The 22,948-nt window shown below is 42.6% G+C and overlaps 3 protein-coding genes across 9 annotated transcripts in view; 1 reads left to right on the top strand and 2 right to left on the bottom strand.

Moving 5' to 3' along the window:
- LOC135507930 (tau-tubulin kinase 2-like) overlaps positions 1 to 1,414 on the bottom strand; it is a 35,028-nt gene extending 33,614 nt beyond the window's left edge. For both annotated transcript variants that reach the window (XM_064927732.1, XM_064927733.1), the window contains exon 1: positions 1,078 to 1,414. The gene's annotated coding sequence lies outside the window, so the exon portion shown is untranslated. The remainder of the gene's footprint in view (positions 1 to 1,077) is intronic.
- A 766-nt stretch (positions 1,415 to 2,180) lies between these two features.
- tmem62 (transmembrane protein 62) lies at positions 2,181 to 12,341 on the top strand. Its single transcript, XM_064927725.1, has 14 exons — positions 2,181 to 2,636; positions 3,024 to 3,135; positions 3,269 to 3,406; positions 4,263 to 4,308; positions 5,112 to 5,253; positions 5,487 to 5,611; positions 5,980 to 6,102; positions 6,321 to 6,476; positions 8,318 to 8,477; positions 8,655 to 8,768; positions 8,972 to 9,056; positions 9,305 to 9,409; positions 9,674 to 9,792; positions 10,047 to 12,341. Exons 1-14 carry the CDS (start codon positions 2,436 to 2,438, stop codon positions 10,365 to 10,367), a joined length of 1,947 nt encoding a protein of 648 aa, XP_064783797.1. The 5' UTR covers positions 2,181 to 2,435; the 3' UTR covers positions 10,368 to 12,341.
- Positions 12,111 to 21,630, bottom strand: ptgr2 (prostaglandin reductase 2). Of its 6 annotated transcripts, XR_010450728.1 has the most exons (11): positions 21,543 to 21,630; positions 19,094 to 19,212; positions 18,624 to 18,815; positions 15,293 to 15,463; positions 14,852 to 15,061; positions 13,861 to 13,982; positions 13,561 to 13,648; positions 12,931 to 12,962; positions 12,668 to 12,738; positions 12,411 to 12,450; positions 12,190 to 12,312 (listed from the first exon to the last, which is right to left on the bottom strand). XR_010450728.1 is itself a non-coding variant. In XM_064927727.1 (10 exons), exons 1-9 carry the CDS (start codon positions 21,580 to 21,582, stop codon positions 12,435 to 12,437), a joined length of 990 nt encoding a protein of 329 aa, XP_064783799.1. In that variant the 5' UTR covers positions 21,583 to 21,630; the 3' UTR covers positions 12,111 to 12,312; positions 12,411 to 12,434. The 6 variants fall into 6 exon arrangements, 5 of the variants coding, with proteins under 5 accessions (XP_064783799.1, XP_064783800.1, XP_064783798.1 ...); XM_064927727.1 differs by lacking the exon at positions 12,668 to 12,738 and having other exon boundaries at positions 12,111 to 12,312; XM_064927728.1 differs by lacking the exons at positions 12,668 to 12,738; positions 12,931 to 12,962 and having other exon boundaries at positions 12,111 to 12,312; positions 13,551 to 13,648.
- Positions 21,631 to 22,948: the final 1,318 nt, after the last annotated feature.

Genomic DNA, 22,948 nt, shown 5'->3' with positions numbered 1-22,948 from the left:
CATGACCCAGTGGACCAGAGACACCTTCCAACCTATTACTTATATAGAGCCCGTGCTTTGGTCAAAAGCAGTGGACTACGTAGGGAAAAGGGTGCCATTTGCGACGGCCTCCTCTGGAGATGAAAGGAGTGAGTGTCTGATTCCCGAGCTGCTGCCACTGCCACGGGCCTGGTTGTTCAGTCATCTCTCTGTTTAAAGCCCTGGAGCTTTGCCAGCATGGGGATGGGATGGGTAAGCCCTGCTCCATCCCCGGCCAGGCCTGTTCCATCTCCACCCAAAGAATGATGCTACAGTACAGAGTGAGTGTGCATGATAGTAGGGAATGATGTTGGGGTCGTCTCTCTCAATATCAGAACCTTACAACAGCGCATGTAGCCTACTGTGTTGATCAATGACTGAATAAAGTAGGTACTGATTGTTTGTATGCCTCTCTGTGTTGTAATGTTCGCCTGTACTGTTGATAAAAGATATTCTTCTCAACTAACTTGTTCTGGATCTTGAATCAGGTGGCATAATAATCATGTCATGGATAACATCTTTTCCACACCATGTCAAGCTATGAATTCAGTACTGTACTACCTGACTGACAAAGCTGATATGAAAAATGTATTTGCATGTGGATTGTAGCTTGCTGTACATCTCCTCTCCCCCTCCCATGAAAGGCATGTGGTCAATACACAATAGAAATGCGCATGACTTTACAAGCAGCTGTTACAATGCAATGACTATGTTACTGGCTAATTGGTGGTTGCAATGTGCCACCTCCGCGCCTGTTGTTGCATAGCGAAGCTGCGTAATTAGCTAGCCTAGTGGATTTACGATTGCGCGTACTCGCACAGCGTACACACGGGCTATGCTTGAGTGCCTCTTTGCATTGATTTAGCTATGGGGAAAGCGTTGCGTTCTAGAATATAATCGTACTGCATCTAGCTATGGAACGACCTTGGCAGCGACGCTATACTCCATCAGTCCGTTTAAAATGTAGCTAATATGGCCTTCTCTATCCCTGTATGTTGACATCAACTAATGTTCACTAGTTGTCAGTGTCATCCGATTGCATAGCAGCGGTGTCCATACCTTAGCCGCTCCAATCCTTGATCCGAAAGAAGCCGGGTGTGGTTACTACAAATCCTTTATGTTTGTCTTGATGGAATGTTGAGACATCGAGTGGAATTCCATAGTGGGTGCGTTATCCATGTGGTGTTGATTCTGCAGCTGATGTTCACACGCACACATGTGAATTTAGCAGCAGGGATTATGAGTTTTATCTAATCGTCCCTTTTCTCCTTCTCTCTCGCTGTCACCTCAGCATCTCTCTCTCTCTCTCTCTCTCTCTCTCTCGATCGCTACAGATCCGTGACGTGTTAGCTACTCTTCTCTGATGATCTGCCTGCTTGCCCGCGCGTTCACGATCCTATCCCCCTCGCAACAGCTCGCTATGTGAACGAGCGTGGGCTTTAAAGCGCTAGTGCACGTGTATTATGAATCATGAGCGTGGCCGCGCCCAATATTCTCTAATAATACATTTGTACATTGCGTATTTGTTTGCCCGATAGGAGGTGCCCAGCCTTTAGTTACTATTACACGCTCTTGCAAGTGTAGCCTCGTATTAGAATTTCACCCCCTCTATTATATTATAATCAATTGTATTATATTCTGTTTTCTTTCATTTTAATCAGGCTTTTTTTCATCAATGAAGATCCAGATATGACAGCATTGTAGAATTTGTTGCATAAGCATACTGTTGTGTGATAACATGCTTCCGCACAATATCATGTGTGCTTTGATATTGTCTCTCTACCACATTTTATGAGTCCTTGCATGAATAACTATCATTCACTGAGCATTTGCTAAAAGCGAAGCATCAGATTTGTAAGACTAACATACTTCAAAAGAACATGAAGATGATGTTAAAAACTGCTCATTTAGATTTGGAGCCAATCCCAACCAATTACATCTCAACCTCTAATTCTTGCCACTTGAACATTGCTTATCTATAAATAAGTATTAGGAAACGGGAATGTACTAGGTTCTCTCACATGTTGCTTACACCTATCTGGTTGTGTATGTATTTTCAGAAGTGCAACGAGCAAATCAACAAGAAACTAGGAACAGAGTCAAGAGATTTGGTTTGGAACTGGGCTCTAAATTACACCCGCGCAGGGATTTGTGGGAGTGATTCATACAGCGATGACGTAGCCATGCACAACCGGTCAGTATGGTATTTCCTTATTGCTAGCTTTTTCAAAACAATCTGAGAGGACAATGTTTCGTGTGTAGCTCGATCTGGCTATGGTCGCAAATGGAAATCGAACGGTCTGAGTGGCCAGCGGCTCAATGTAGTTAGTAGCTAATATAGCTAGCATAGGTGTGTTGATGTTGCTCTCGCCAGTATTCTGTCCAGTAGATTCCCACCGCTCTTTCGTCACTACAGGATGCTCAAGCTGTTCGGAGCGCTAGTTCTTGTGGGACTAGCACTGGCGTGCTTAGCTTCCTGGGTGCTGGAGAGCTATGACACCTCCTGGCACCCCAAACGGAGTGTTCCGCAGTTCAACGACGGGGATGGAGAGGAGGCTAGGACATGTCTTCCTCCGTATCCCGGTGGCGAATTGGATAACATATTCTGGTTCGTGCAGGTGAGTGGATCCAGCTTCTAACTCGATTTGCTAGCTAATTGCTAACCTGCTAACTAAGTGTTGTGACTGTCAGTGTCAATTGTCAGGGTGACAGCTGTTAGCAAGTAAGTAGCCCACTGAGTAGTAGTGGTCATGTCACAATCTACACTGAATGGGGTCACAGTCCAGTTTCCTTTTTGGGTGCTGTGCTGTCATGCATGGACAAAGTTGGCACCAGCCAGCCATCAGGTTTTAAACTTTGAACCCAGTTGTAACTAGCTAGGTAATAAGTCATATGTTTGTTGACTAGAGGAGGGGATGTACCAAGTGGAATATCTTGTCAAAATGAGCTAGATGATGCCCTAGTTTGTGCTTTTAACCCCTGAATTATGTCCTGTACCCGCACAGGTGTCTGACATTCATATCAGTCGATTCCATGACAAAAAACGAATTTATGACTTTGAGAAGTTCTGCACGAATACCGTTGAAGTGATCCAACCTGCTCTTGTGCTCGCAACAGGTACGTCGGCCATTGCTTCTTGCTCATTAGTTTATTAGCAGCCCCCAAACATTACAGCACTATCACAAGAGCAGCCATGAACCTGAAGTGAGTTATTATTTCTCATAAGGCACTCTGTCTGTCCACCTAACAGGAGACCTGACGGATGCGAAGACCGAGAGCAAGGTGGGCTCCCTGCAGCATGAGGTGGAGTGGCAGGCCTATCACGACATCCTGAAGAGGTCTCGGGTGCTGGAACGCACAAAATGGATTGACATCCGCGGAAACCATGGTGACTAATATAATATACCTCCTCTGATATTCTCTTACACTTCATGATTTCTAGAATCACCCCCCCCCCCAAAAAAAAATAATAATAATACAAATCGGGAAGATCCTATGAACAGGGTTGATAGATTGGTATGGAATTGGCTCGTAAATTTCTAGAAATCTGCAAAGCCACTCAGTTGAATTGGACTTGGAAGGGTTGAAAGGGTTTTTCGGCTGTCCCCATATGAGAACCCTTTTTGGTTTCAGGGAAAATCCTTTTTGGTTCCATATAGAACCCTCTTTGGAAAGGGTTTTACATTGAACCCAAAATGATTCTACCTAAAAAACAAAATGGTTCTACCTGGAACCAAAAAGGGTTATTCAAAGGGTTATCCTACGGGGAGAGCTGAAGAACCCTTTTTAGGTTCTAGAGAGCACCTTGCTTTCTAAGAGTGTAGAATATGTAAAGAATCCACACACCTACAGATATGTGCATTCTTTGTGAATTTTACCTCAAAGCTGAGCAGTCAGGACCATCACTGCTTAATGCCCCTCCATTGATATTGAATCACAAATGCTATTCGAGTTGAAACAAGAAATCTCCTACAGCCTAACTGTCCACTACAACCCATTGCTAAAGACGCTTCAAAAGAGCCTTTCTCTGGTTGACATTAGTTCAGTACAGAATAGATCGTAACAGCAGGGCATTTAGGCTATGTGAGTCCCTGTGGTTACTGGTAAGGATAGATGTTAATCAACAGGGATGAGGGAATTAATACCAAGGTTAGATACCTTGGCCAGGAGATGATATGTGTTCCTTATGTTTTGCAAGGTCTCTATAACTTAGAACATTCCTGTTTTTATTATGTTTCTGACAGATGCCTTCAATATTATTTCCTTGGATAGTGTCAACAACTACTACAGGTCAGTGTTCACTCTTGCCTGCTATATCTGGAATGAATGTTGTTTACATGTGTCAAAGACATACAGTAGGCCCTTCCAACTCAGCTCTGGACCTCAAAGCCAGTTCCACTGCGCTTTCTCATTGTTCCCCTCTATCCAGGGACTGATTTAGACCTGGGACACCAGGTGGGTGCAATTAATTATGCGGTAGAACAGAAAACCAGCAGGTTCCGGACCTCGTAGGGTCAGAGTTGAATACCCCTGAAATATGACAAGTGTCACTGTGATTCATGTTCAGAGACTCCTACTAGTTATATGACTAGCTTTCTAGCAACTAGCTCTCTCTAGTGTAGCTAGTGTGAGTGAGTTGCCTCTGCGTTCACTTGTCTGTGTAACATGAGCACTAGACTCATTAACATTGATTCTAGCTATCTGAGCTAGATATAAAGCTATCTAAAGCCAGATATACAATTTACAAGCTGATTCAAATGATCAAAGCTTGATGATTAGTTGATTATTGGAATCAGCTGTGTAGTACTAGGGCAAAAACAAAAATGTGCACCCCTTGGGGTCCCGAGGACCGAGTTTGGGAGACCCTGCTCCACAGTTTGTAGTTCATTCTCTTTTTGAAACACAGTCTCTCAAAATATGACATCTGTCTCGTGTCTGCATGGTAATTGTTGAGGTTTGTTCCTTGTCTGTTTTAAATAAATAGGTTCTCTGCTTCTCCATCATAAAACAAGGTGTTGAGAGCAACATGCACACCACACTGTATGCAGTCACGAACTCGGCCACACAATAATGATGCCTGTTTTTATTCCCAGGAAATACTCAGCCAATCAGAAAGTTGGCTCCTTCCACTATGTCCACAAGACTCCCTTCGGCAACTACTCCTTCATCTGTGCCGATGCAACCATCACCCCCGGACCCAAGCGGCCGTACAACTTCTATGGCATTCTCAACCAGGTACAGTATGCCCCCAACCAGCTTAACACCAGCCTGGTCCCAGATCTGTTCGGCATTACAACAACCATATGAGTTGGCTATACAATACAACACAAAATGATCTTGGAGCAGGCAAGCGGAACAAAACTAAATACTTTCCCACCCTACTCTGTCATTAATTTAAACATAAGATTGAGACATTAGTCTATTTGCGTAATATTCTTTTTAAAGTCCTGCAACACCATACATTACAGACTCAGATGGACCTGTTGGCATCCTTCAGGACTGAGAGCCACAGCAGCAACCAGACCATCTGGTTTGGCCACTACACCACTTCAACGGTCATCTCCCCCTTTCCAGGGCTGAGAGGCGTGATGAGGTAACAAAATAATGTTTGTGGGTTTCTATAAGCCTGTCTTCATGTTAGTCTGCCTCTCTAATTTAAACACCCTCTAAACAAGTTTTGGATAATTAATAAGTATACTGTTGTTATAACAGTTCTGACATAGGTCAGTTATAGTTATAACATAGTTGATAGCATAGTGGAAATGGTAAAATAAGGTTCCGGAAAGACCATTCAATTATATTTATTGCCAACGCTTTTCGGAACAAGCTCCTTTAAAGCACTATTGCAACACAGTGTCCGAACGTTATACATACTCAATAGCACAGTTATTGAATACAGTTAGTTGAGATTTTTGTACCATATACATCTGTGATGTAATTGTTACCTATGCGTGTGTGTAGCTCGGCTGTAGCGTACCTGTGTGGTCACCTACACACTCTGGGCGGCCTGATGCCTGTACTACACAGCAGACACCCCAAGGGCACCCTGGAACTGGAGCTCGGTGACTGGATGGACAATCGCAGGTAAGTCTATAGATGCATCGTACTTTTTACACACTCGCTCACTCACTTACTTAGGCTCACTCACTTACTTAGGCTCAGACAAACACATACATCTGTATTTGTGGTCTGTTTAAATTGTGCTACAAATAAAGTTACCACACAACACCGATATATTCCTTTTCTCTCTCTTTCTCGGTCATTCTATCCCTCTCATTCTTCCTTTCTCCCCCTCTCTTCAGGTACAGAGTGCTGGCGTTTGACCACGACCTGCTGAGTTTCATGGACCTGAAGTTTCAGCAGTGGCCTGCAGTACTCATCACCAACCCCAAGGAGGCGCAGTACCTCCATCCTGGAGTGGAGCCACTGGGGCGAATACAAAGCTCTACCCACATCAGGTCTCCCCTCTCTGTGTGTGCTTCTCAACCCTAAACCCCATGCCATGACCTCTAACCTACACCACCATACAGAATCACCATCACCCACTCTGCCTTTTTTTACACACATATACCATCTATCTCTCTATTCCAGAAAACAATCACCCTTTTCACACTACTCAGCCGAACTGAACTGGTTACACATCCACCACAGTTGCTGGAACTGTGCTGGACAGGGTAATATGCAAAGAAAATATTGGAACCAGTACAGTTCAGCACAATAGTGGGTCAGCACAATAGTGTAAAAAGGTTCTTTATCACCTACAGTTGAAGTCGGAAGTTTCGATACACTTAGGTTGGAGTCGTTTTTCAACCACTCCACACATTTCTTGTTAACAACTATAGTTTTGGCAAGTCGGTTAGGACATCTACTTTGTGCATGACAAGTCATTTTTCCAACAATTGTTTACAGACAGATTATTTAACTTATAATTCACTGTATCACAATTCCAGTGGGTCAGAAGTTTATATACACTAAGTTGACTGTGTCTTTAAACAGCTTGGAAAATTCCAGAAAATTATGTCATGGCTTTAGAAGCTTCTGATAGGCTAATTGACATCATTTGAGTCAATTGGAGGTGTATCTGTGGATGCATTTCAAGGGCTACCTTCAAACTCAGTCCCTCTTTGCTTGACATCATGGGAAAATTTAAATCAGGCAAGACCTCAGAAAACACATTGTAGACCTCCACAAGTCTGGTTCATCTTTGGGAGCAATTTCCAAACGCCTGAAGGTACCATGTTCTTCTGTACAAACAATAGTATGCAAGTATAAACACCATGAGACCACGCAGCCATCATACCGCTCAGGAAGGAGTCCTATATCGACAACCTGAAAGGCCGCTCTGCAAGGAAGAAGCCACTGCTCCAAACCTCCATAAAAAAGCCAGACTACGGTTTGCAACTGCACATGGGGACAAAGATCGTACTTTTTGGAGAAATGTCCTCTGGTCTGATGAAACAAAAATAGAACTGTTTGGCCATAAAGACCATCGTTTTATGTTTGGAGGAAAAAGGGGGAGGCTTGCAAGCTGAAGAACACCATCCCAACTGAAGCACAGGGTGGCAGCATCATGTTGTGGGGGTGCTTTGCTGCAGGAGGGACTGGTGCACTACACAAAATAGATAGCATCTTAAGGATGGAAAATTATGTGGATAGTCAGGAAGTTAAAGCTTGGTCGCAAATGGGTCTTCCAAATGGACAATGACCCCAAGCATACTTCCAGGTCAAAAATGTCAAGGTATTGGAGTGGCCATCACAAAGCCCTGACCTCAATCCCATAGAAAATGTGTCGGCACACCTGAAAAAACGTGTGTGAGGAAGGAAGCCTACAAACCTGAGTTACACCAGCTCTGTCAGTAGGAATGGGCCAAAATTCACCCAACTTATTGTGGGAAGCTTGTGAAAGGCTACCTGAAAAGTTTGACAATTGAAAGGCAATGCTACCAAATACTAATTGAGTGTATGTAAACTTCTGACCCACTGGGAATGTGATGAAAGAAATAAAAGCTGAAATAAATCACTATACTATTATTCTGACATTTCACATTCTTAAAATAAAGTGGTGATCCTAACTGACCTAAAACAGGGAATTTTTACTAGGATTAAATGTCAGGTATTGTGAAAAACTGAGTTAAATGTATTTGGCAAAGGTGTATGTAAACCTCCGACTTCAACTGTATCTCCATACCACAAAGTTTGTCAACAATGTTTCATTTTGGCTCACCTGTCTCTGCAGATGTGTTTGATAATCTTCCCCTATCCTCCTGTATTCTAACCCTGGCCTCTCCGGTCCCCTCAGGATCCTGGCCTTCTCTGATGCCCCGGTCACAGCAGTTTACGTCAGCGTGGACGGGGTGGAGATGGGTGAAGGCCAGTCTGCTGGAGGTCCTCTGTATGTGGTGCCATGGGAACCCTCGCTCTACCTCGCTGGGCTGCACACTGTCACTGTCAAAGTGAAGGTTGCACAACACCCATTACCTCATATCTTCTATTATATAGACATGCTAGGAGGTTGTCAAATGTTTTAAATAGTTGTTCAAAGGTTATCCAATGTTTTCTCAGATAGCTACCAGATGTTTTGTTACTAGTTCAGGTGATGTGGCCTCTCTTATTCTGTGTGCGTGTTTTTGTGTTAGGACGCGGTGGGGCGGTCGACTTTCCGAGAACAGCTCTTCACCCTGGAAGAGGACCTCTCCCCCAGCTTTGGTTTCTTCCAGTCCTTCATCCTGCTCACTGACCACTACATTCTGGTAAGAAGACAAAGAAGAATACTTGATTTTCCTGTCAGACTTGATACGAACGGGCGACCTTCTAGTTATTGACCTGCCTCTCTCCCTGTACGTTACTTGCTGACTCAACCGCTATAGCAAAAGGTCTTCTAACATTTAACCATCATGTCTTCACCAGCTGTGCTCTGTAGACCTACTGTATAAACGGTCCTGTCTGTCCACAGGCCCGGGTAGCCTTTGTCGCAGGGATGCTGCTGAATATTGGAGTGCTTGTGGCGTTCAGGTTCATGCCTCTGCCCTCTGTCAGAGGTGAGATCCGCCAGACACTCCTGTCACGTCAACCATCGTAGTATCAAGCTGGTTGTTACCTGTGTGAAAATTGCCATAGTTATTGTTCTCAGCCATCCTATACAGTGAAAGAAAATCTAGGATCATTCCACACATAACCTCATGTTGATAAATACACGTATTGTCTGTAATACGCAATTTGTTGCCTGTGACAACTCTTTTCGTCGATTTGTAGTTTTCAATCTTACCTGTTTTCCTGTGTCTCCCAGGGTCTTCAAGTCTGTCCTCTTGCGCCTGTCTGTCCCTGCACTTGGTCAGTAAAGCAGACACTTTCTACTACTCTCTACTGCTCTTCAACCTCTGCACTGCCTTAGGTGAGTTTCCTACTGGGTCCAGAGGACAACCATCCATTAAACTCCGTCTCTTCACCCTGTCAGCCGGTCTCAACATGCTCCCTACCCCTTGCCTGTGTCCCTTCAACATTTTATAGAGCTGTAAGGTGTGAGCCTGTAATCCTTTCTTTGATTATACCTATCCAGACCCTTCATATCCTCGAACATCTTAGGGTTAGGGCCAAGGGGAAATATGCCAATTAGCACTGACTGTTGTGTCCGTCTACTCACCCTCTGTCTCTGCAGGTCCCTGGTTCATAGGAGAGTTGATTGATGGTCACAGTGGGGCTTGCTTTGCCTTCGGAGTGGTTATCGACGGACACTTCCTCGAGGGAAGTCTCACTTATGTTGTTGGGGTGGGGCAGGTGAGGAGGCTGGTATTTAGTCAGGATCATTATGAGATGATATTGAGAGATACGGCGTTCATACATGCTCATGACAGGTCTTAGTGCATGATAACTGCATTATAATACATCATGCCTGGTGTCTTTTAGTAAAGTTCTACCAGATGTATAAAGAAGGGGGGGGGACTTTATGGCAGTGGTCCTTTTTTCCCTTAAAGGGTTACCTGTAGTTGACAAACTCTTATCCCTGTGTCTTCCCTCCATTTCCCCAACAGCTGCTCTTCTTCAACATGCCTCTCACCTGTTACCTGTGCTGGAGCCTTCACCTGCGTAGTCGTGGTAACTCCTTCCGCTCACACTTCTTGCGTCCGGGCTATCGGTGGAAGACTCTGGGGGTGCATACGGCCATGTTGCTGCTGCTAGCCTGGCAGGGATACTCTTGTTACTTCCTGCTGGAGACATATGGACCGCTGGCCTTCTTCCTGTCCCCAGTCCGCACGTGGGCAGTAGGGATCGCCCTGCTATTGGTCTACCGCGCCTGGAAGGGCCCCGCCCCCTGTCTCCGTGATCACAGCAAGACAACCACAGCCTCTTGACAGTTGCACTTATTTTCTTGATTTTCTTTCTACTGGGGGATTCTCTTAGTTATGGCAATCTACATTGGCTCTACTTTTCTATCCCATATTTCAAACTAGTTTTTTGTGCAAAGTAGTTTCTCGCTCTTCCTTCAAAGCTACTTTCCCCTCATCCTATTTCCCACATTTTTAAACAGTTTAAAAGTAGTTGTTTCATATGCATATTAGTGTATTGCATGTGTAGACCACACCCCTATACACAGTCAGCGCAATGAAGGTGTTCGTACATATTGTGGATAGAATTGATTGTTCAGCCAATGACTGCTGTTCCTCAAAGCTGATTGAAGAGTCTCTCACCGCTGTATTCTGCTGTGGTAAACGTATGTATTAGTTGTACTTGATTTGTAGCGGTTATTCAATTCAAAGTGTTGCCTCGGCCAACTGCCACATCACCACTGCCAGAGGATACATAATCAGTCCTGCTCTGGCAGGTTTTGTATTTGGTTATTGCAAACTGGTCTGCTATACGTATGTAAAATAACTAATCACCCACCGAAGGTAGTTTTAATTTTTCTTTTGAGCTCTGGAGAATCTGGCTTACGATAACAGCTGTTACTCAGGAATGGGAGGACTTGAACCAAAAACAGACTGATGACCTATTTATATATTCAATATTAGCTCAGTGGTGAATCTATCCACTTAAAGCATGTTAAATAATAGCAAGGGTGCAATGACCTGAGATTGTGCTGTTTTCATTTTTGTATTATTTCCTTGGTTATTCTCTATTGAGAAGTTGATTTGGGCAGCTGGGTGTTATGTATAGAACGCAGATATTTTGGGGAGTGTCAGACCAGCACTGGGCGCTCGACTTAGACTGAAATGGATGCTGGTACTGTTTGTGTTTAGGTGCCGGAGCGTCACAATATTAGCTCAAAGAGGAACATGGAGCTCAAGCAGTAGAAATGTTGAGGTGAGAGCACCTGCCAAAGTCAAGCACTACTCTGGACTCAGGTTGGGGTTCAATTTCTACATTGAATTAAGAATTGGAATTTAAGTTGTCACATTGCTTGTGGGCAGTGCTATGGCATCCACACCAAGGGTTGAACAGTCTCTTTTTACCACTATGTCCACGTCCCATTGTCCTCATTTCCCCTAGGATGGGATCTTCAGTCAGGGAGTTGTGGTTCTCCTTTATAGAATGTATCAAAGTTCGTGTTGGTCCCATGTATCAGGGTTTTTTAGAGCATCGCACAAGTTGCCCAATGCTGATTATGAAGTGGAGATTAGAGGTTTCATGACTTGATTGTCCAGAGCTGTACTTTTTATTCATGGTCAGCTTTAACACCAGAATGTAAAGGGTTGGCTGACTCGGTTTCACCAGCAGTTGCCCCAAGCTAGGTAGGTAGATCGGGTGCCAGTCTGATATTTTGCCAACTCCTCGTCAGGCCAAACATAATTCCATAAGGACTTTGCATGAGAGCAGAATTAAACTGGCATCTGGGCAGAGCATAACCGCTACTTTGATGTTACTCATAAAATAGATTGTGGCAAGTGTAAACTCAGAAACCCATTTTCAAATTGATCATTGAAATGAAGAAAGTTCAGATTTTATTAATGGTTTATAGTGCTGTGAAATAAATTGTTTAGTCAAGTGGAATGAGATCTAAGACTTCATTGAATTCTTTGCAATTTAGCATGTTGATAATTAGACTGTCACAGATCGGTTATGTGTATTACAAAGGTTATAAGAAAAGAGACATTCAGTACAGTGTAACTACAAATCATTTTATTCAGTCCATCCAGTTATTGTCAGTATAGAAATCAAAGGCAGGAAGTAGTGTGTAAAAAAAAAAAAAAGCTTGTGATCCAGTAGCTTCTGATGGTGCCACCAGGGATTTGAATCAATCTGATATTTTAATGATCTGTTTACCAATGTTTCCTCCTTTCATCATGGAGCAAAAGGCCACTGCAAAATAAAGTAAAGCTCAATTCTCAGGTTTGTGGTAAATTGATTTTAAGATGGTCATTTAAGTGCAACGACACCATTACCAGCGACACACTTACCTCCCATATTCTCAATGCCATTTACTACAGTCTCCAACACCTGAAGGGAGAATGGAGGGACAAAAATCATATAGTGCAAAATAGATAAGGTACTCAGATATGTGGGTCAAGCTGAGGGGGAAGGTTGAGTAACTATTTCTGGCAACATGGCGCCACTGTTCACCATGTGCTCAAATCTCATTTTACCAGTTGTCTGTGCGGTTGGTCCTTGTGGGTCATAATTTGAGAAAAAATATCCACAGGAAAGAATAATTTACCCAACTTAAGAGCGCCTGTAGGTATATGGTTCTGTCGGCTTGCATCTCGATGCCGTCACACCTAAAGCACACTATGTAAATAGCTGAATGTAACCGAACATTGCTGACCGAAGCACATTTCCTGTCAATCAGCTGGAAGAGCTTGAGTCGTATTGCGCCTCACCTGGGGTGAATTCATTAAATCGGATTCCATTGCAAAATGTACAAAAACGACAGAAGAATATTAAGACAAGCGTTCTGAAAGTCGTTTTAATAACACTTACCTTTGGATAATTTGTCTCAAATTTCCACCCACCTAAGGGTGAAATCAGCGGACAAAAAAAAAAGGTAGTTCAAATGAAGTTTATGCAACATTCTGATTTGTAAAGAGGCCGTTATTTTTACCCTATATGTTAAAGAGGGCGGACTGAGACTTCCACACAGATTCGAAAGCTATCAAGCAATGTGCAGGCTTCAATCAAAAAGACAATTCTGACTTGTCAACTATTCTGATTAGGTGACTGAGTTGATCAGTCAATCAGAAAAACCTGAAAATATCAGATAGTGGCCACTGACTTTGGTATTTGATCAGTTTGGTGTTGAAAGCCCCCCCCCCAAGTAACGACCTTAAATGTAATATAATAATATATCCCATTTAGCAGACGCTTTTGTCCAAAGCGACTTACAAGTCGGCTGGGGCCACTACTTTTACATATGGGTGGCCCCAGCGGGAATCGAACCCACGACGCTTGGCGTTGCAAGCGCCATGCTCTACCGACTGAGCCACACAGGACCCTAGCACCATGTTGGTAGAAATGTACAGAACCCTCGCGAGAGAGGTCTACTAAGTTTTAAACTTCAGAACTTCCAAGTATACAAAACATCAAGATCGCCTCAGACAGACTTTGCCTTGCCTTGATCTGCCCCTCTCTGACCCACTGACTGAGCTGGATTATGCCGGCTTCGTGTTTCTCCATGTAGTTCAGCACCGTGAACCGCTCCCTGGTGGGATAGAGTAGAGCTTTCTAACACAGATGCAGACTGGGCCAACTACCAGCTCAGGCATCTCAAATGTGTTAGAACCGTTTACAGATTAATCAAATATTTAGTAATACACTTCACAAATGACTATATTAAGTATACCATAATCATGTAAAGTACTACTGCAATGCCAAATGGTCCTTCCGTTATCTGTGAGACAGACCATTGAGTACCTGGTTATGTTTTTACTTTGCAGTGCCTCCCGAGTCTCATCACAGAGAGGTGGTGGGTAGGGCACGTCCTTGTTGTACTGGGAGATCTGTCCACAAAGGATAACGTGACCATCATTGTTCATCTGGAGATGAATGAAGGGAAGAGGAATGCGTGTCAGTCACTATCAGGGTGGTCAGAGCAAAACTGCTCCATACTCCAACCCTCTCCGAGCCCCCCCAACATTTCATTTATTTTAACAGTAAACACCAGATTAAATTAGCCAAAGGATTGATGATTAGTTGACTAATTGAAATCAGGTGTGAGGGTGGAGAATTAAGGTATTCTTGTAGGAACATGTGGTGTGAGCCATTGTCTTTACACTGTACCACTTAGACAAAAAAAGGACACATTGGCTAGGAGATTTCACTTTTGGTGATTTGAAGTCAAACGAAACAGATTCCTGGCCATGAGAATTGTCAAATCTGATTTTCCCGGTGGTTGACTGTTTTTTGGCATCTTGTTGCTTGCTAGATATTCTGTTGAGAAGAACGTGGTAGCCAACTAGCATATTGTTTACAAGCAAATGAGTGAATGTCCTAGAAAGCGAGACGGCTAACATTGCCTAGCTAGTTGAGTGCTGTGGCTAGCCCAAAAGGACTAGGATAATCTTATCCTTTGAGGCTTAAAAAAAAAAAAAACTGATTTTGAAACTGCAACGCAACTGGAAAACGGCACTGTCGTCACAATGTTGCTACATAACTTCGAGTGATGGGAAGCAGGAGCACCAATCATCCGACACCACTGCAAACCCGTTGTTATTCTGACAACTAGTGTAACCACTTCAGCAAATGATTGCTGTCTGAACACACAAATTGAGTACTATATAGGTAGAGAACATTGAACAAGGCTAGGTCAATAACGCAATTCCGACAAATGCAGATAGAACCACAGTCCCAATCTCTCAATATCCTGTCTGCGTCATGACGCCTAAAGACAATAAAGCCTGCTTACCTGTGCTATTACAGCATCGCTTATAGGCCCTCCCACATTGTCAAAGTAGACATCCACTCCATTAGGACAACTTTCTCTCAGTGCTGTGGCTACATCCCCCTGACGGTAGTTGACTGCTGCAGAGAACCCCAGATCCTCCACAAGGACTCTGCACTTCTCATCAGACCCACAGATCCCCACCACCCTGGTACAGCCATCCACACGGCCAATCTGGAGAGCAGGAGGAACACAGAAACCCTGGTAGTCTTAAATTCATCTCTTGCGTCCCATCACCTCACCCTCGTAAAATGCATTGATGGAAAATGTCAGAGGGACCTTGGAACGCAAGTGTTTTGGGGGCAAGTATAGAGAATGTGAGGATAGACAAATGACAACCACCATTCACAAAAAGACCATACCATGTTTAACAAGATTAGGTTACTGTAACATGCTTGTGTTTACCTGCCCAGCTACGGACCCACAAGCCCCTGCAGCTCCACTGACCACCATGGTCTGATTGGCTCCGTCGGTCACATGACCCTTCTCTCTAACACCCAATAGTGCGGTGAGACCAGGCATGCCAACTGCACCCAGGAAGTAGGATATGTGTCCATCAACCAGCTGTGGCTCAACCTGTAGAAAACTTAGATAATTTTAGAAAAAAAGAGAAAAATCCAAGAACATAGCTATACTGTACAGGCTCCTTCCTATATAGGCACGATTTCAGAAACTATGGTGGATCTGCTCATCTCAGTAGTATGAAAAGGGCACTAGACCTGAAGCAAAAACCCTGTCTTAGGTCAGTTAGGAGCACCACTTTAATGTAATGTCAGAATAGTAGAGATGATTTAATTCAGCTTTTAATTCGTGTCACATTTCCAGTGGGTCAGAAGTTTACATGCTGAGTACTTGGTAGCATAGCCATTAAATTGTTTAACTTGTTAGGGCGGAAACCCTCAACAACATCCGCTGAAAAGGCAGAGCGCGAAATTCAGAAACATTTAACTGTCATACATTCACAAGTGCAATACACCAAATGAAAAGCTTCACTTCTTGTTAATCTACCACCGTGTCAGATTTCAAATAGGCTTTACAGCAAAAGCACACCATATGATTATGTTAGGTCAGAGCCTAGTCACAAAAACACATACAGCCATTTTCCAGCCAAAGACAGGAGTCACAAAAAGCACAAATGGAGATAAATTCATCACTAATCTTTTATGATCATCAGATGGCACTAAGGACTTCATGTATGTTTGGTTCAATAAAGTTCATATTTATATCCAAAAACCTCAGTTTACATTGCCGCTTTTACAGTCAGTAATGTTGTGCCTCAAACAGCCAAGAGAGCCACATCAATTTACAGAAACTCAAACTTTGATAAAAGAGACAACTTATGTACAGAGTTATAGATATACTTCTTAATGCAACTGCTGTCAGATTTCAAAAGCAAACCATGCAATAATCTGAGTACGGCACTCAGACAAAAAAAACAAGCCATGCAGAGGAGTCAGTAAAAGTCAGAAAAGGCGTTATAAATATTCACTTACCTTTGATGATCATCAGAATGCACTCCCAGGAATCCCAGTGCCACAATAAATGTTTTATTTGTTTGATAATGTCCATCATTTGTCCAAATACCTCCTTTTGTTAGCGTGTTTAGTAAACAAATCTAAACTCACAATGCACGGGCAAGTCCAGGTGAAAGTTCAAAAAGTTAGTTCGTAGAAACATGTCAAACGATGTATAGAATCAATCTTTAGGATGTTAACATTAATCTTCAATAATGTTCCAACCGGAGAACTCCTCTCTTTAGAAATGCAAATAGAACACAGGTCGCTCACGGGTGCACGTGTGATCAGCTCTGCCACTCCGGCAGACCTCTTATTCAATCAGCTCTCATTCGCCCCCACTTCAGTAGTAGCCTCAAACAAGGTTCTAAAGATTGACATCTAGTGGAAGCCTTAGGAAGTGCAATATGACCCCATAGACACTATATTTGATAGGCAATGAGTTAACCTACAAACCTCAGATTTCCCACTTCCTGGTTGGATTTCAGGTTCTCACCTGCCATTTAAGTTCTATTATACTCAGACATCATTCAAAGTTTTAGAAACTTCAGAGTGTTCTATCCAATACTACAAATAACATGCATATATTAGCTTCTGGGCCTGAGTAGCAGGACATTTACTCTGGGCACGCTTTTCATCCAAACGTGAAAATGCTGCCCCCTATCCCAAACATGTCGGGGAGCCTTATACAAGTTTCCCACAATAAGTTAGGTGAATTTTAGCCCACTCCTCCTGACAAAGCTGGTGTAACAGAATCAGGTTTGTAGGCCTCCTTGCGCGCACACGCGTTAACAGTTCTTCCCACAAATTTACGGGATTGAGGTCAGGGCTTTGTGATGGCCACTCCAATATCTTGACATTGTTGTCCTTAAGCCATTTTGCCACAACTTTGGAAGTATGCTTAGGGTCATTGCCCATTTGGAAGACCCATTTGCGACCAAGCTTTAACTTCCTGACTGATGTCTTGAGATGTTGCTTCAATATATCCACAATTTTCCATCCTCATAACGCCATCTATTTTGTGAAGTGCACCAGTCCCTCCTGCAGCAAAGCACCCCCACGACATGATGCTGCCACCCCCATGCTTCACGGTTGGGATGGTGATCTTCGGCTTGCAAGCATCCCCCTTTTACCTCCAAGCATAACAATGGTCATTATGGCCAAACAGTTCTATTTTTGTTTCATCAGACATTTCTCCAAAAAGTACAATCTTAGTCCCCATGTGGCTTCTTCCTTGCTGAGCGGCCTCTCGGGTTATGTTGATATAGGACTTGTTTTACTGTGGATATAGATACTTTTGTACCTGTTTCCTCCAGCATCTTCACAAGGTCCTTTGCTGTTGTTCTGGGATTGATTTGCACTTTTCGCACCAAAGTACATTCATCTCTAGGAGACAGAAAGCATCTCCTTCCTGCGCAGTATGACAGCTGCTTGGTTCCATGGTGTTTACTTGCGTACTATTGTTTGTATCGATGAACATGGTACCTTTAGGCGTTTGAAAATGCGCCCAAGGATGAACAAGACTTGGAGGGCTACAATTTGTTTTCTGAAGTCTTAACTGATTTCTTTTGATTTTCCCATTGTGTCAAGCACAGAGGCACTGAGTTTGAAGGTAGGCCTTGAAATACAACCACATCTTCAATTGACTCAAATGTCAATTAGCCTATCAGAAGCTTCTAAAGCCATGACATTTTCTGGAATTTTCCAAGCTGTTTAAAGGCACAGTCAACTTAGTGTATATAAACTTCTGACCCACTGGAATTGTGACAGTGAATTATAAGTGAAATAATCTGTCTGTAAACAATTGATGGAAAAATGTGTCATGCACAAAGTAGATGTCCTAACTGACTTGCCAAAACTATAGTTTGTTAACAAGAAATTTGTGGAGTAGTTGAAAAACAAGTTAATGACTCCAACCTAAGTGCATGTAAACTTCCGACGTCAACTGTATATGGCCAATATACCACAGCTAAGGGCTATTCTTAAGACAAAACGGAATGCCTAGATACAGCCCTTAGCCGTGGTATATTGGCCATATACACCACAAACTCCCGAGGTGCCTTATTGCCATTATAATCTGGTTAGAGCAGTAACAAAAAAAACATTTAAAAAAAATAATACCTGTGATATACCACGGCTGTCAGCAAGTCAGCATTCAGGGCTCGAACTACCCAGTTTATAATGTAGGATAGATAAACTGGTGGATGATAAACTAAACCTACCTTCTGTAAGAGCTTTTCATCCATCAAACATTGCGTCTGCCAGTGCCAGTTGAACGAGGTGACCATGTCATCCACAGAGAGGCCATCGCAGCGGCTTAACTCCACCACCCCGATGCCACCACCATCCACACACTCAGACAACCCCCATGGAGCCAGGTACTCAGCGCCTGTGTCTTCGTTCATGCGACATCGCTACAAGACGAATATTGAATGTCATTATGAACAGTGTATTTGTTTAGGGTACCTTACCCATAACTTAACTGGGCACTTGTGAAAGTAAAATGGCTGATTGTATGCCTATAATTGCATTTCATGCAGGTGTTAGCCATGCCCGCATCTTCACATAGCCTAAATAAAATAGGAAACTTATTGTAGGTTACTAATGGTCCCATTTGGTAAATTTCATGCACATTTAATATAGTCAGCAAAGTGCAGACAAATTTCAGCTTTTCTTTCCAGCCATGCATCACCATGTAAGGGTCAACAGACAGGAAGAGGGTCCGGACAAGGACTTGTCCTTCTTTCAGAAAAGGTCCTACAATCGCCTCTTCCACACGGAAATGACCAGGGACTGGCTCTCCATCAGTCCCTGTAAAACACAAACATAGAAGAGCAATTTGGCCTACTTATGTGATTGTTGTATAGTCTATAGTTTTTCTCTACATTAATTAGTACACTAAAAAGGCACTATATTTTGGGTTATGGTCACATGGATGGAGCATAGGCACACCAGAAATATTTAAAGAAATGTGGAGATTGTAAACACATTGGCAAATGAATGGAGGAATGTTTAACAACCCGCACAGCATACTATCGACCAATTGCGTTCACGTCGGTGCGTCACAGTTACTAAGCTAATCGTCACTAATCTTTTATTATAAAGCTGTAATAAATTAACGGAATGTGATTTTGTTGATTTCACAGGTTTGTCTGATCGGATCACAGGAACAAAAAAAATAGAGGGTTCTGCTCCGGACGGAGCAATTGGAAAATAAATTTAGGTTGCAACCCCTGGTCATAACTGACTTGAAGTTAGGTTCATTTATGCAGCAGGTTATGATAATTAGGTTAAGGTTAGGAGAAGGCTTAAGGTTCACTCTGGAAAGAGTCACGAACGCGATGGTGTTCAGTTCCTCTACGACCCCCACAAGTGTCACAGGACTCATCTGAAGGTAACCATACAAAACAAAAAGTATGGAGGTAGTTTTATGCAAAAAAAAAAAAAAAAAAGGGGTTAAATGTTCAAAAAACAAACATTTCCTGACTTCTCTTATTGGGGTGGCAGGTGGTTAGTGTTGGGCCAGCAACCAAAATATTGCTGGATCAAATCCCTTAATTGACAAAGTAAAAATCTGTCCTTCTACCCCTGAACAAAGCCGTTAACCCACTGTTCCCCAGTAAGCCGAAATTGTATATAAGAATGTTCTTAACCGACTTGCCTAGTTTATACCTAAAGGGTATAAAATCCCACACACACACAATTTTTCCTTAACATTTATTTTTTGGCTGTCTTTTTACCTTATATGAATGTGTTGATGGGCTATAGTAGTAAAGCCCCTACACTCTTAAACTGAGGTTATTTGTCACATGCGCTGAATACAAGTGTAGATTTTAACATGAAATGCTTTAAGAAAAAAAAAATCCCAACAATGCAGCTAATATTGTAATGAACAGCAGGGAGCAGGTCTCGAACCCTCGACACCGAGGTCCGGCGCGCTGTCGACTGTGCCGCAAAAGCATGCTCGTGCGACAGGGTCTATAAACCCAGGGTCGTTAAATATTATATATAGTGTAACTAGGCAAGTTGGTTAAGAACAAATTCTAAATTACAACTGATTTGTTCAGGGGCAGAGTTAAATTGTCAGCTCCGCGATTCGATCCATCAATCTTTCGGTTACTGGCCCAACGCTCTAACCACTAGGCTGGAGCACAATTTGTCAGGAGGCGTGTAAAACCGCAGCCATTCCCTCTAACGCCATTAAATAATCCTTGATAGTGTTTACCGTACTCACGTCGCATTGGAATTTCTCGCTTACGTAGCCAAAAAGGCATGAAGATGACTATAATGACATTGTTGTCTGTGAAAATCGCAATAAGCAAGAACAATTAGCAAGATATTTGACCGGATTTATAAATGTGAAGCATCCGGTTGGTGTTTCCCCTCACTACCACATATGGTGATGAGGAACCCCAGTGGCCGACAGTAGGAGAAGGAATTTGGTCAACATTCTGCATATTCTCTCATTGATTAAACATTTGATCTCCAAAGTGCTGTTTCCAAAACTATCATTCTAAAAGTTGCGTTCAGGAACGCAAGGGCGAATTGAGATATTGCACACAGGAATTTGAGTAGGTGTTCCCTAACGGAAATATGGCTCCGCCCACCTTGCTTTTTCTGCCCACTATAATTAATTTGACGACTCAATAGCGCCATCTGCTTGCGTTTGGACTAGCACCTATGCTAATTACAGCTATCTGTATGTAAATATTGCAGTGTTTTTATCTTTACAGCTAATAAAATTGACAAGGGACCCAACCAAAGACGTCCGTTTGGAAACCGGTTTGTTTTGTACGCGTTTATTTGCAATCCTACCCTTACAAGAGTTGCAGTCAGGAACTTTTGACGATGTTATGCTGCATTCACGTACTAGTTGGAACTAGGACAATTTCGACATACTAACTGCTTGAAAGCGGCACTTGTATAACTACAACCAGATAGCAAGTTGTACATTTTCGAGTTTAGTTCCGACTTGGGTGTGAATGCCTCATTAGCCGTAACGCCATTAATGCGATGCTAATCATTGACCAGTCGTCTCAAAAAAGTTAACAACTATCTCCATTCATACACTCGCTAGGGTACAATTGACCGCAATATGAGAATTATAAAATGTATCACACAGCTGAGAAGTCTACACATACCAGGTCGGGAGTTAAGCACCACTCTCTGCACAAGCAACATATTCTCTCGTCAAAATGGCAGAAGTAAACGTTGTTTTCATTGAAGTCTTTCTTCTTCGATGAGGTTTAATGGCGGTTGGCATCCAATAAATGTTGCATCACCGCCACCTACTAGACTGGAGTATAACTCCCTTAACTTATAAGTATAACTACCTTATACTTATATAATTTTTACATTTAAAAAATCAACAACAACAAAAATGTTTTACTAAAAATACCCTACCATCTAATAGAATCACAAAAACAAAACAAAAATTACCATACACCACTGTACCTCTCTGCAGCTGCCACCACAACCCCTATTTTCTGCTACTTACAGTACAGTTGATAACCATTACTATAAATGACAAAAATCAAATCTTACTGAAAAATATATCACTTGTTGGTGTTTCACTCTGTACTGGTACAGATCTACTACTCACACCACTCCTCTCAGGATCCCTCCCCCTTGACCCATCTTCCTCTACTTTCTTCACTGCCTCAGCATATGACAACTTCTACAGTACTCTAACCCTGGAAACCTCAACCTGCCTCTCCAAGGCCCCATTGGCACCCCATACAATCAACACGTACCCCTACTTTCCCCAATGCTACACGTTCCTCTGTCTCATGCTTCATTTAAGTAATGGAAAATGTGCACCATTATCAATATATTATCGATATATTGTTCACTAGTTATCATACAAAGAATAATAACAATTATTCTAGAAGATATGTCTTTTTTCCTAAAGTTCAACAATCTTTTTTTGGTGTATACCCTATCATTTATTTCACTGTAAAACATTTTCTTTCTGTTGTGTTGCAATTAAAGGGGCGGGGTCCAGTGAACTCAGGAGTGCTTCTAGTTAAAGAGTGGCCAATCAGCTTAAACCCAATCTTTGTTCCATATTGGACATACATACATAATTCCCAGTCCATTGTGTCATGGTAAAAGACGGGCCCATTCTACTCAGGACAACTTCTAGATTCCAAATCCACAGAGTTTTCGCCCAGAGAAGCGTCAGTGCTCATTTTGCAGACCTTAAATAGTGGCCTATCAGCTGAAATGCAGTGTGTTTTTATATTGGACATAACGTTACATATTTCACAGTGCAAAATGATTTTGAACCATAAACAAGGTTATGTAAAGTGTTGCAGGACATATACTGTGGTCAAACAGCTTAATGTAGAGTGCCTGGACACTATACAGTACAAATATACCACTGTACAGGAAAAACAATTGATTGTTTGTGTCCATAAAACCAGGGTTCAGTCTGCACTTTTGTTCTGTCGTTTTAACTGTTTACTGACTGACTAATTACAAAACAATAAATTAACTATTTTAGCTTCCTCTTTGTTTGCTTCCAGTTTGAAATAAAACACCATTC

This window comes from Oncorhynchus masou, chromosome 21 (genome assembly GCF_036934945.1).
Source record: "Oncorhynchus masou masou isolate Uvic2021 chromosome 21, UVic_Omas_1.1, whole genome shotgun sequence".
In the NCBI taxonomy this organism is placed as follows: domain Eukaryota; kingdom Metazoa; phylum Chordata; class Actinopteri; order Salmoniformes; family Salmonidae; genus Oncorhynchus; species Oncorhynchus masou.
This window is presented reverse-complemented; position numbering and strand designations above follow the sequence as displayed.

Bases quoted from the DNA above. Each gene is read 5' to 3' on its own strand.
- tmem62 (XM_064927725.1), top strand. From the start codon at position 2,436: ATGCTCAAGCTGTTCGGAGCGCTAGTTCTTGTGGGACTAGCACTGGCG. The intron at 4,309-5,111 runs GTCAGTGTTCAC...TTTTATTCCCAG, and splicing joins AGTGTCAACAACTACTACAG to GAAATACTCAGCCAATCAGA. The intron at 9,057-9,304 runs GTGAGATCCGCC...TGTGTCTCCCAG, and splicing joins GCCTCTGCCCTCTGTCAGAG to GGTCTTCAAGTCTGTCCTCT.
- ptgr2 (XM_064927726.1), bottom strand. From the start codon at position 21,582: ATGTTGCTTGTGCAGAGAGTGGTGCTTAACTCCCGACCTG. The intron at 15,464-18,623 runs GTAGGTTTAGTT...AGTTTTCTACAG, and splicing joins ATGAAAAGCTCTTACAGAAG to GTTGAGCCACAGCTGGTTGA. The intron at 13,649-13,860 runs GTACTCAATGGT...CTATCCCACCAG, and splicing joins CAAAGTAAAAACATAACCAG to GGAGCGGTTCACGGTGCTGA.